The sequence below is a fragment of the Melospiza melodia genome, chromosome 1 (genome assembly GCF_035770615.1).
Source record: "Melospiza melodia melodia isolate bMelMel2 chromosome 1, bMelMel2.pri, whole genome shotgun sequence".
Lineage (NCBI taxonomy): Eukaryota > Metazoa > Chordata > Aves > Passeriformes > Passerellidae > Melospiza > Melospiza melodia.
In genome coordinates, this window is record NC_086194.1 from 170,935,660 (window position 1) to 170,949,215 (window position 13,556).

Consider the following 13,556-nt stretch of genomic DNA (forward strand, 5'->3'; position numbering starts at 1 on the left):
TAACCACAGTGCAATGTAGACAAAGAAAGCAGAATACATAATCCCTCTTAAAACTGGGGACAGGTTTGATGAAAACTCTTCTTAATGTCTTCTATGAAATTGTCCTTGGAATGTGATTTCACCACACCTACAGGCCCAGCTTCCAAGAAAAGGGGGTGTAGGATTGCTTTTTGATATATTTCATAGCAGACAAAACTCCCCTCAAGAATGGAAAAACAGCCCCACGAGGACAGAAAAGCAGAGAATAATTAAACAGCTCTTACATAAATCTTTTTTCCTGAGTCCTGTTATCTTCCACCTCCAAAGGCATCACACATCTCTATTGGAAAATCACCTCACTGGCTTCAATGTGGGCAGTGAAGGAGCTCCAAGCTCTTCAGCATCATTAGTGGGGTTAGAAAACAGCTCTTTTTTAGCACTTTATTTACTTCCAAACACAGAGACACACGTGAACTTACCTGTTTGGTGCTTCTTTGCCCAGTAGGAAGCAAAGATTTGGATTTCTCTGCTATTTTCTGTTAAAAGGAAAAGAAAAAAAAATCAGAGGGAAAATGGCTGAGAAGAGTCCAAATATTTAGGGAAAGAGTCATATGAAGCTATTTTCCTCTACTTTCTAAAGAAAAGGACATAGAGAAAGCTCTTACTCTTTAGAAAAAAAACAAGGCAGTATAAAAGCATTGAAAACTTCAGTCTTGCAGGCATTAAAAGTCTTCAAAGCTTCCAGAATGACAAGGTTATCAAAACTGAAACAGGCATTTAGGGAATGACAGCCACGACGTGGATAAGTAGCAATTTATCACTCAGATTGTTTTCCTGAGGCAGCCGGGCATTCACAAACTGCAGTGGTTAATTTTGGCACTTCTGAATTGATGACAGTTTTTAAAATAAAAGAAATCCAATCCTGTACAGTTCATATGGACTGTACTCATGAACATTAGGAGGGGGGAAAAAAGCATAAAAAAGATTCGTGTGTGTGTATACAGGGGTGGAGCTCTTTACCCAAATAATTCCAACTTCTCATTTAACACATAAAATAATTTTATTTAAAGACCCCACACTCAGTTTCTTGAATAGAACAGGTAAATAATTTGAAATATGAGGCAGCACTAGAGATGATGCAATTCTATTAGACAACAGACACGCTGTTGAACTGCAATTTTATGTACACCTATTTATTTATTTAATTTTTAAGGCACAGGCAGCAAGTGCTGGGAAATCAATCAGTCAGGAGTGTTTCTAATAGAGACACATTATTAAGTGCATGTTGCCAGCCAAATTTCATTACACCTCTATAATTACAATATATCCTTCCCATTGTTGCAGGCATGCGTCAGACTCATTAAAGTGATATAGCAAAGCCACCAGAGTTTGTCCAGGTTGTCTTTTCATTAATCCAGATATATCTCCTAACTTGCACTGCCAGGGAGGGAGGCAGTTTGGGGATGCTAAATTCAAGTCATTACTACAGTGTTTAAAAGCAAAGCAAATCTGCTCATCAGCAGAGCCTCCCCAGGGTAAGGAGGGTGAGCAAGAAGCAAATTAAGGAACTGGAGTTCAGGCTTTGTTTGTTTTATTAAACAGCTTGATCTTGGTGACAGATCCCTGTTGGAAAAATGTTCCATAGCATTCCAACAGATCCCAACCACAAGATGTGCCTGGAAACTTTCTGGCACAGCCAAACAGCAAAGCAGAGCCAGAAGTTGGGGTAACACTTGAATTACCAGTGCTGCCTGCACATTTTCTGCAAGCAGAGAAGGTGAACTGTGCAATCCCCTCTCCCCTGAGAGTGGAGGCACACTAAAACTATGTCGTGGCTAAGCCAGGGGAAATCCTTCCCCTTGAACTCAGCACTGGGGAGGGCACACCTCAAACCCTGGGGTCAGTTTTGAGCTATCCACAATGAGAAGGGAATTGAGGGGCTGGAGGAGAGAATGGAGCTGGGGAAGGGTCTGGAGCACAGATCTGATGAGGAGCAGCTGAGGGAGCTGGGGGGGCTCAGCCTGGAGAAAAGGAGGCTCAAGGGAGACCTCAGTCTCCACAACTCCCTGACAGGAGGGTGTAACCAGGTGAGGATCAATGTCCTCTCCCAGGGAACAAGGGACAGGACAAGAGGAAACGGCCTCAAGCTGCCCCAGGGGAGGTTTAGATTGGATATTTGGGATTATTTCTGCAGAGAAAAGCTTGTCAAGCACTGGAACAGGCTGCTCAGGGAGGTGATGGGAACACCATCCCTGAAAATGTTCAATAAATGTGTGGATGTGGCCCTTAGGGACATGGCTCAGGTGCATGGTTGGATTTGACGATCCTAAAAGCTTTTTCCAACCTTAATTCTTTGACACTACAATCTCTTGCTGATAAAGAAAGAAAAAAAGGGAGGAAACCATTCATTAGCAGCCCTGTGGAGATGCTCCAGGCTCTGAAGAATTACATTTAACACATTCCCAGATGGAATTACATTCCCAGATTCCCAGATGGAAGCAGGAAGGACACTCACTTTCTGCACAGCTCCGTATCTCTGGATGGCATCTGAGAGTTGGTTCTTCAGCCTGTCCAGCTGAAGCCTTTCTTGCTGTATTGGGAAAAAAACAAGACTCATTAGCAGGTCTGTCAGAGATAAGTCCTGTAGTAGGCTCTGTCTGTGACCACGGGAAATTGTCCTGGTGGGAGACACCAAATAAATGATGTCAGCACCAATGGTATCCTAAAAGAATCAGTCACACCAGGGCTGCCAGGATGCAACAGGATTTTATTTTAGGAAATGTGACGCTTTGGTCTTTCAGGCCAGGTTAAATTAAAAAAAAAAAAAGCCACTTTGGATATTCAAGATAGCACTGGAGAAAATACCTGAAGGGATCTTTCTATAAAAAGTTATTTTTCCGCAGGATAAGTCATGATAGAGTTGATCACCTCATTTGGGAAATTTATTGGACTTGAAAAGTCAAACAGCCACAACATCCCCTCTCCTTGGTCTGACTGTGAGAAACCAACTTATCTTCATGTTTTCCAATACATGAACCCAAATGTCACTGCCTTTATGGCTGGAGCTTGCTCCAGCAAGGTTTTAATATATGTTTTAAGAAAACCCTAGTGTTTAAAAAATCCTCAAGTGCTAGAACCTCTGTTCTTGGAGGGAAGAGCACAGCCTGATGTAAATATGACCAAACCCAAGCAGTTCTCCTGGAACTGTTCTACACCCTGGATTTCAGATTTCACATATGCAGGAGCCCACATGTCCAGATTTTACAGAGGGAAATGCTGCAAGGAAGTGGGATGTCACCTTAAAAAAACAAGTGGAAAGCAAAACTCAATCTACACTAAAGCTACTGAGCAGAAATGTTCACTCTCCAGCCATTTCAGCTGTTTCAGAAACTGCTTGGGATTACAAAAGTAGATTTTATAAAGGATGGAATAAACATTTTTAATTTTAATGGTAGTTTTTCACACACAGAAGAATATTTCAGTTCTTCATCCAAAGATTTAAAACCATTTTTAGAGCAGGGCAAGTGTCATTATTCCCATTTTACAGATAAAGGCCCATAAACCTTATGTTTGTTCCACATGCAAAATAAGATAAGTTTGTCACCCTGGAGAGCAAATCTTATGCTCCAGCACTCACCCTACCAAAAAAATGGAATTCCAGCTCTACCTCTCTATTTACATCTTTTGAGGTTAGCTTGGAATGAAGCCCTAAAAGAGCCATTTTCCATCAGTCTCCTGCCTTGTGGCACACTGATCCACTTAGAGCAGCATCTTTGCTCCTGCAATACCATCAATTTGCTCAGCTGGGCATCCTGACTCCAATATCTCTAGCAGCACTTGGAGATTTATGGGAAGTCAGAGAAAATCCCATATTGCATCTCGTTGGCAGTGTGTTACTGGTGGAAAATAAGGAAGAAAGGGGGGAAAAAAGCCTTTTTTTTTTTTCCTGTGTGTGCATGCAAAGCAATCCACAGAAAAATGGATCGGTGAGGACTAACTATAAAGCTCTGCAAGGCTTTTCATGCTGTGAGTAATTTTATGGGAGGAGAGTTTGCAGTGCTACCCAGATTCCCACGAGGGACTTACTGACCAGCAGCCAATATCCACCAGAACAATTTCTTCTGCGTAAGGGATGATGGCTACAGGCTTTCTATCAAAATTTGTAGGTTTAACTACTAGAATTCTACTGTTAAAAAGAAGAATTAAAAAAAAAAATTGACCAGTGAGAAGAAAAACGTTATTATACAATTTAATAGAAAGCAGCAAGTTTATTCCTCATATTACTGAAATTACTTCTGTCTATTTCCTTAGCTCTTAAATATTTTCCCTTCAATTTTCCATTTTTCTCCCCATGACAGTAAAATCTCTTCTCCTGAGAGTCCCCATGGGCTTCAAGGCCAAATAATGACATTCTTGTGTGGCACTGTAATTGAGTTTAATGTGACCTTCCCTGATTCCCCTTTGGACCCAATTTATGTCACAAAATAGAGCCTGGAGACCAGCACAAAAAAAGAAGGAAAAAAAAAGCCCAGATCTCCATATCTCCAAGGCAGCATCTTCTGTTTCAGCAAGCTCAGATGTAATTATGCAAGAAAACAAGAAAAAAAAAACAAAACAGTCCTTGCCATCCATCACTAGTCAAAGCAACATGTTAAAAATTATTCTTGTATTAATCTTGATGTCTACATGTGGAAACAGTCATTCCAGGCTTCCCTCCCCATCCTCTGGAGTATCCCATCACCCATTCATTTTTTTTTTAGGCAGGCTGAATTGCACATGGGCCTTCACAGGTTACCAAGGTGGCCTCGGGTGATCCAAGTTTTAAATCCTCATCTCAACTGCCTGTTGGCAAGTGCCATAAATCCAGGCTGTAAAAACCACTTGGTCAGAGATGAGTTGTGTGTTTAGAGCAGTCTTATTTCTAGGTGGAAGGGCAGTGAGAGCAGAGTTGAAGTAATACAGGACTTTGGAAAACGGCAGGTAGTGAGTGAGAATAAAACATGAACTCAGGAAAGTTCCTGACTTAGAAACCATATGGATGCTGGAAGCAAGAGTGTAGCAGAAATAAAGAAAAATTGTCCTTATTTTCATTTCAGGTGCTAAATGCTATTTGGGTGAAAATTCTCCTTTAACTTTCACACTAGCTGGAATCTGGTCCCCAGAGTTTTCTTGTGTTCTTGTCCACGATGCACATCATGGGCCAAGCCAGCAGCAACATCTGGGGTATAAAATCATTGTTGGGAGGTCAAAAACCTTCTGTTTGTCCATTATTTGCACTGGGTACAATGGGATGGGGATCATTCATGCCCTGTGACACTGCTGCTGAGTTGAACCTAGAGATGACAGCCCAGTCTGCACACAAAAATATGGGATTTTCTGGGATAAACTGGAATTCAGAGTGGGGTAAATTCTAATTTAAAATTCTGCTCTGATCTGGCCACAGCCTGGATTTATCTACCCCCAAAGTTGCGTTTGCACTGAATCAGTGTCATATCCAGATATATTCCATGGCTTTGGCCTTTCCAGGCACTTAACACACTCCCAAACTCACCTGCACCCCACAACTGAGTCTTTAACCAATGCCAAACTCATGTGATGTGACTCAGATGATTTCTGCAATATTTTTCACCCAGACTGAGACCCTGAGAGAGATGTGAACTGGCCAAAGGCTTTGCTGCTGAATTCTTGATTTCCAATTCTACATGATCCAGTTTTGGGAGGAGAACTGGTGTCTGCAGCCGCTTTCCCCTGGGTCATTTATAAGTGAAAACTACACTTGTTTGAGAGGAAAGAAAGTTATAGCAAGACACAGAGCTTAACAGCTTTAAAGCACCCACTGCCACTTCTTATTTTCATTATTCCTTCTTCCACAAAACCCATCATTCTCCCTCAACAGCATCTTGAGTGACACGTACCCTGGATGAGCCTCTGACAACCTCAGACAGCTGCTTGATGGCTTTGGTGCTAGTCGTGATGGTTTTATTAGTCTCCTGCTGGGTGGCATGCCTGCAGAAGAGAGGAGATGATGGGAATTGCAATTGAAATTAATTGCATAATGAGACACTTGGAGAAATCTATCAAGCGGCAGAGCAATTGAGACAACACAACAACAGCAGCACAAGGAGGCTCAGGAGGTCTGCAGGAGTCCTGGGTCTTGACCAGCCATGGAAACCAGAAGGAATTACTGGGAAGGAGATGTCCAAAATATTCTCCTTGCTGTCAGCACAAAGACAATGCCTGTGAACCATTCAAAGGGAAATGATGAGGTGAGAACAGGGGGTGGACAAGGAACAAGGCCATCAGAGATGGTTGGTGCTGCAAATTTTCAAAGAAGGGTTGTACAGCCAAAGGAGACAGGACAGGGGAGTTGCCTGATTGTTTGCCCAGGAAAAAATGTTGTTCTCAGGAGAGAAATCTGAAATGGAGCAGGACAAATTTACTTACCCTGGTCATCTGCCCCTTAATGACACAGTATCTCCAGGAAAGCACTGGGGATGTGAAGGTGCAGAGTGCTTTTTCCAGCGCTTCTCCAGCACTGAAACAGGCAGGAATGGAGCCAAACCAGTCACCCCTCCAGTCATGGGTGTCCCTCCTTTTTACACACCAAATTCCTGTACCATTATTCCTTGTAAGCACTGGTTGCAAGCCTTGCTCTTTGGGACCATACAAACAAATGGGAAAAGACATAAAAGCTTCCCAAAGGTATTTATTAGCTCAGTCCAGTAGTTCTCAAGCTTTCTAAGGTCAACAGAGCACTCTCAGCTTCTAAGCTTCTCCAGAGAGCACTTCATATCCTTTCAGTCAGAAATAAGTGGTTTTCCATGAGGTTTCATTCAAAACCTCAAGAAATACCTGGAAAAGACCTGGAGAAAATAATGTTTTTTCTCCCTTTGAGGACACACATGAGCATGAGCCACAGTTGTATCAAAAAGACTCATTTGTCAGTGCTTTTTTTGTTTTTTAGAGTAATGAGATTTGAAGTGAATGGAGGTTCTTTGATTAAAAAATGTCAAAATGTCGATTCATGGTCCCTAGGTCCTGAAGACACATGGCTTATCTCTCCAGTTCCTTCCTTTTTCTCTGTCAGTTCAGATGGAGAGCACCTCTTTTGAGAGCTGGGTCAGCTCTTCCAGCACCTTCTTTGAAGACCAAGGCCAGTCACCAAACACAACCAAACACAGTCAACCAAACACAGTCTTAATTACGAAAACATCATGACCTCACTTGTTGAGGTCTTAATCCAAAGTTCAGCGGTTTTTTCCCCATTTCAATGTTCTTGTGCAAACAACTCAGTTGGGAAAGATGTCCAGGATCATGGAACCATAGGATGGCCTTGCATGGAAAGGACCTCCAAGATCGTCCATTTCCAACCCTCTGCCATGGGCAGGGACACCTTCCAGTGGACCAAGTTCCTCCAAGCTCCATCCAACCTGGCCTTGGACATTTCCAGGGATGGAGCAGCCACAGCTTCTCTGGGAATCTGTGCCAGGGTCTCCCCACTCTCCCAGTGAATAAAATTACACTTGAGTTCATACAAGGTACCTACAAGTGAAAGCGTAGTACACATGGAGAGAACATCTCTCAGTTGCAGAACAGGAATTCAGATGTGTGTCAATGGTTGAACGCTCACACAGAAGGCATAGATTCTTCTGGCACAACGCAAGAAGGAGAAATAATTCCATATGAAGACAAAACCAGATCCAATAACGAGTTATTACCTCTGTTTATTTAAATTAAAATACAATTTCTGTGTTAACTCATCAGAATGTACTTCATTTACTGATGATCCCAGGACTCATCACACCAGCTGAGCAATTACATCACTTTTAATTTGAGATGGAACAGGTCATATCTATCACAGACAGGTATTCCTCACTGCCATTGCGAGAGAGGGAGCTGGGAATTGAATCCTGTCACACTGCTAACATTGAGGAGTGCACAGTCAGCCTGATCCCCAATCTCTTAATCAAGTATATCTTGCCACCAAATGCATGAATTCTACAGGCAGTAGATTCAAATCTCAGATTTCCATACCTAATTCCCCTTAACAGAAAGCAAGATGCTGGAGTTGACATCCCTTTTGCAGACCTCATTAAATTATCTGCCCACAGAACAACTCAGGGATTTACATACCACTAATTCCCCATCCCCAAAGTAAAATGGCTTGTTAGGCTCTTGCATCTGATCCTTCCCAATCTCTAAAGTTAAATAAAGCCTTCTTCATTTGCATTGTAATGTAAATTTTGTGTTAGATATCTTACGTAATAAATTCGTGCTGGGCACGAACTTTACTCTGCTAGAAAAATAAGTGGGAGCAGGAGTACAAAAAAATCAAAGTTCTGCCTTCCACCTCTTAATTCAAAATGCACTTTAACTAACATGCTGGTGCTTGATTTTGGCACTTCCCACTATGTTGTCAGCACAATTAACTTCTCATTCTTCAGTCTCAGAGATGTTCTCAGGAATCAGACAATGATTATATTTAATTTACATTAAATGCTATTAAGATCTTAATTAAAAAAAAAAAAAAGCCGTCTCAAAACGCCACTTCCTGCAGTATTTTATTTTAATTTGTAATGGTAACAAGACATGTTGCTGTTGTTGTTGCTTTTGTTGTTGTTTTTATTATTAGTATTAACAGCATTATTAGTATTATTATCTGTCTTTATATTCTGCTCCCCATGGAAGTGTGGAAGTTAATTAAAGGGGTGTCTCTCACAAATAAAATTTCCTTCTCAAAAGAGTCCTCTACACACAACAGCAAGTTAATACTCCATCTGTGGAGCTGCCAAGCACCTAAAATACAAACTCAGTAAAAGATTTACCTGCCTACATACAGAGCTCTGCTCTGAAAACAAACCCTGGCAGGGTGAGCACCAGAGAGGGCATTTCTTAGGAGGGGTAACATCCCTTGCTGAGCATCTCTGCATGCACAAATGCTGCAAAGACAAAGCACTAAATAATCCAGGGCATGCCAAACTGCTGCCTACGAGCTCCCCATGGCTGCTGTTTCCTCTGCTGGAGGAGCATGGTCCAGTGAATCCCTGATCCCCAGCTGCTCACAGTTTGTTCTTTGAACGATCATCTCTCTAATTTATTTATCCAGTTTTAAAAGGAGCTCTGCGGAGAGGCTGCTCCCCTCCATCCGCAGGGAGCACCAGGAAGGAGCTGAACTTCTGCCTCTGCTGCTTCTTTGAGACACTTGATGAATGGCCAAGCCAGTGCAAAAATAATCAGGCCCCAAGTGCAACAGCAAACACCAGCAAGGGAGGGAGTTCTCTCTGCCTCACCGTGCCTGACGATACTCACAATAATCCCAAAGAGCTTTGTGTTCCAGCTCCAGCAGGAAATGCCATTTCCACTCATAAAACAAGATACAGCTTATTTTATTTTCATCTGATCCCTAATGGAAGAGCAATAATGTGGTTTTTGGGTATAGATCAAAGATACCTTTGCTGTAGTGGTTTGAACATCATTAGATTGAGAATCCCCTTTTTTTAGCACAGGGGAGCTGCACAGCAATGGAGTAATTTTTCACTTAAGAGTGGTCAAGAAGAATTGGCAAGAATTAAATCAGATAGCTCAGCATAACTCAAAACTTGTCTTTTTCACAAGCTACTGTAATATTTACTGTAGTTTTCTTATCCAAAAAGAGGTAAAAATCAGAGGACTTTAAGCAGAGCCCTGAGCTGCAGGATCTGAGGCTTAAGCAGAAGTGGGTTGAGCAGCTGCATTTACATTTATTCCATTGCTGCTGGAGACAGATGCAAAAGGGAGCATCAAATATGCAGGGGGAGATTGGCACCACAGGACATCTCCTTCCTGTGGTACAGATGGATTCTGTGCAGGACTGGTGGCTGTGGGAACGGATAGACCCAGCAAACCTCAAATACATGTAGATAAAACATCATGAACTGCCCACAGGGACAGCAATGGTTCCTAAGGATCCTATTCCCTTTTCTCCACCTCATAAAGGGAGAACTACAGAGAAAATTTTCAACTACAGAGAAAATCCAGTGGAGATTCTTTGTAGTTTGTGGAGGAGGGGGCACCTCTAGCATGAAGTTCTGCCCTGGAATATGGTCAAAAACCTCAAAAAATGCCCTATTTTTCAAATTATTAGGAGTGAGCTGAGAGGGGCACCATGTGCTGGGTTTTGGTGTTGAATTGTATTAAAAATGTTGAATTGTATTAAAACCCATCTGCCACACCAGCCTCAAACCAACACCCTGAGAGTGAGGCAGAGATTTGGCAGATGAGTTGCCAAGCTGACCTGGAGGCACATGACTGGCAGTCAGCCCCTCTAAACTACAAAAATTTAGTCCAGTTTTCATCCATATGAAAACACATATTCACACATTTTCTAACCTATTCCTCTTTAGAGTCTGTGTGGACATTCGTCCTTTGGGTAAAGGATGTGCCCCAAGGACATCCATCAAGGCTGAGTGAAAAAGATTTGCCTTCAGTTATTGGCCTGGGTGAGTAACATCAATCTCTAATAATTGTTTGTTTTGTTAGCTTTAACATAATTTCTTTAATATTGCTTTGATTTAGTGCACTATCCTGTCTGATACTGTAAGTTTTTTTAGCTTTTATGCTGCGTAGTAAATAAACCTGATTGAGTTATTTTGTTCTAATCATTTATCATAAGAAATAATCCATTTTCATAGACATGTATCTGATTTGCCACCATTAAAATCTCAAGCACAAAGTTGTAAAACAGACTGTTGACAAAGTCTGGGCGTAAGCCTGGTTCCAGCTGCCCCAGGCTCCTCTCTGAGGAGTTTAGAAAGGAAAGGGATCCTCTCTGCACCTCATGACTCAGTGGGAACTTCTCAAACTGTCTGAAGCTTCAACAGCACCTCCAAAATAATGCAGAGAATCCTCACTGGAGAGGTGACCCAGCCTTGCAGTGTATCTTACACAGCCAGGATGATCCCACAGCAGAACCAGAGAATATACTGAGTTAGAAGGGACCCACGAGGATCATCCCAGCTCAACTCCTGGCCCTGCACAGGACAATCCCAACAATCCCACCCCAACCCTGAGAAAATTGTTCGAATGCTCCTTGAGCTCTGGAAGTCTTGGGGCTGTGGCCAGTCCTTGGGGAGCCTTTTCAGTGCTCAATGACATTTTGGGGGAATAACTTTTTCCTGATATCCAGCCTAAGCCTCCCCTGACACAGCTCCAGCCACTCCGCTCCTGTCACTGGTGACCAGTGAGATCAGTGTCCCCCTCCCCTCTTCTCATCATGAGGAAGCTGAAACACTCATCTATAGGACGGAAACGTTTTCTGCCTTACATCACTGCACTTTAGAGAATCACAGAAATGCCAGGATGCATGGAAAATCACGCTGTGAAAAGCTGACAGAGTTGTTCAGCAAATTTATGTAAATGAAGGGAGAGAGTCCACCAGGGCACAGCCTGTGATGGTGTTCACAGGGGTCTTAGGTTGTGGGAAGAGACAAAGACATGACTCCATGTTTCAGAAGGTTTGATGTATTATTTTATGATATATATTACATTAAAACTATACTAAAAGAATAGAAGAAAAGGTTTCGTCAGAAGGCTAGCTAAGAATAGAAAGGAATGATAACAAAGGTTTGTGGCTCGGACTCCCTGTCCGAGCCAGCTCATTATGATTGGCCATTAATTAGAAACAGCCACATGAGACCAATCACAGATGCACCTGTTGCATTCCACAGCAGCAGATAACCATTGTTTACATTTTGTTCCTGAGGCCTCTCAGCTTCTCATGAGGAAAAATCCTAAGGAAAGGATTTTTCACGAAAAGATGTCCGCGACACACACCCACAGGGCTTTCTCTCTCTCAGGGTTTTGGAGGGTGCAGCCTCCTTTCATCCCAAACTCCCAACCACATGTTGCCCTCCTCCTTTCCCCATTGCCTGAGGCACCAGGAAGGTGCAGCCTTCCCAAACCACCTACCCCATATTCCCCCTTGAATCTGGCATTTTACCCCAAAGTTCAGAAACTCAGGCTTGTGCAGACTCACTTGTTGCAGGAGTCAGTGTCCGGGTTCTGTAACAATCCTTGAAGTTGACAGAGACATTAAGACCCATTTCAATGACATGAACACCCATCCCCTCATCCATGGAATTGTCCATAAAGGCATTAGCACACATCTTCCCTATCCAGGACTGGACTTGTGGCTCTGTTTCTGCATGATGAATGCAGGAGGCATCTCTCACATCTAAGCATTTACTGCAGATGTAAACAAAGCAGGAAGATGAACTAGGAGGAAAGGTTCTTTTTTTACGTTTATTTTTACCTAGAATCACAGTCTTACAGGATGGTTTGGGTTGAAAGGAACCTCAGGGATCAAATCCTGTGCCATGGGCAGGGATGCCACCCATCAAATCAGGTTCCTCAGGATCCCATCCAACCTGGACTGAGTTGTTGCACTAATTTTCCCCAAGCCCTAAAGTATATTTACTGTGTTGTTACAATCATCAAAGGAAGATCAGTTAAATCTACCTATTCTGGCTCCAAACTGACTTTCTCAGCCATTTTTCCCCCCCACTTTTTCTTCTTCAAGACCTAATTGTGCATTTTGAGGAATAGTTTACAACAGAGCAAAGTAAGAGCTCTAATTCTGATCTGTCAGCAAACCTCTTTGCATAGGTGTAAATCATCCAGCAGAGTAAAAGTCAGGAGAAATATGGACTGCTACGTCCAGGTTTCAAGCCACACAATATTCTAAAATAAAAGCATCATGGATTTCCAATTTACCTGTCACTTGAAAGTATTAGGAGACGTGGCACTATTTTTCTTACAGGAGCTTAGGGGATGGTCTGTGCCTGTGTGGGAAAAGGAGGGGAGGTATTTCAAACCCCCCTGACAAGGGTGAAATACCATCTCCAGAGAGGAACACGGTTTGCACTTCTGCTGTTCAGTGGTTCTGCATTATAAAGCAGGAATTTCTGTCAGCAGCCCTCACAAATTTCATCACAGAAGTGCAAACCTTAGCAAAATTTTTCATGGCTTTTTCAATACCTATTTTTAAATACCTTTTCTATCATGGCTTCTTAAAATTAAATAATCATAAATAAAGAACCAGTTATTACTGAAATAAGGAGAATGCTTGCTCCCCTGCAGGACTTGACCAGCTGCAGGCAGCCAGTTACTCATCAACCACTACCAGCAATTCAGATTTGTGCTTTTCAATGGAATTATGTGCCAAACAGTTTATGAGACACCCCCTTAACCCTGCATCACCTACAGATTAGCTCAGTACCGCCTCAGACTCCATCTGTCAAGCCATTGCTGACAGCTCTCAAAAAGGACCCCATGGAAAGCAGCCCAACAATGTCACTGCCATTAGTCACCTCTCACTTTGTTTCTCTTTCTCCCACCCATACTATTCCCAAGGAAGTTTTATTTTTAAAAGTTCCACTTTCTTTCCTAATGGGAGAGCCCCTTGAATCCTTTGTAAACGCCCTGTTAGCACTTGAGATATATTACACCTCCCTCTCCCTCATTATGCAGTAAGCCTCTTAGCTTATGAGAGGCAGAAATTAATTTAATTTGTCATAATTCCATTTTGATGAACCCTGATG

The 13,556-nt window shown here is 42.4% G+C and overlaps 1 protein-coding gene across 3 annotated transcripts in view; it reads right to left on the minus strand.

The window, feature by feature from the left end:
• Positions 1-13,556, minus strand: part of TSNARE1 (t-SNARE domain containing 1) — a 469,351-nt gene that overhangs the window by 249,274 nt on the left and 206,521 nt on the right. For all 3 annotated transcript variants that reach the window (XM_063174900.1, XM_063174910.1, XM_063174890.1), the window contains exons 7-9: positions 5,895-5,985; positions 2,495-2,569; positions 459-515 (exon numbers count right to left, since the gene is read on the minus strand). In XM_063174900.1, coding sequence (XP_063030970.1) covers positions 459-515; positions 2,495-2,569; positions 5,895-5,985 — 223 coding nt within the window. The remainder of the gene's footprint in view (positions 1-458; positions 516-2,494; positions 2,570-5,894; positions 5,986-13,556) is intronic.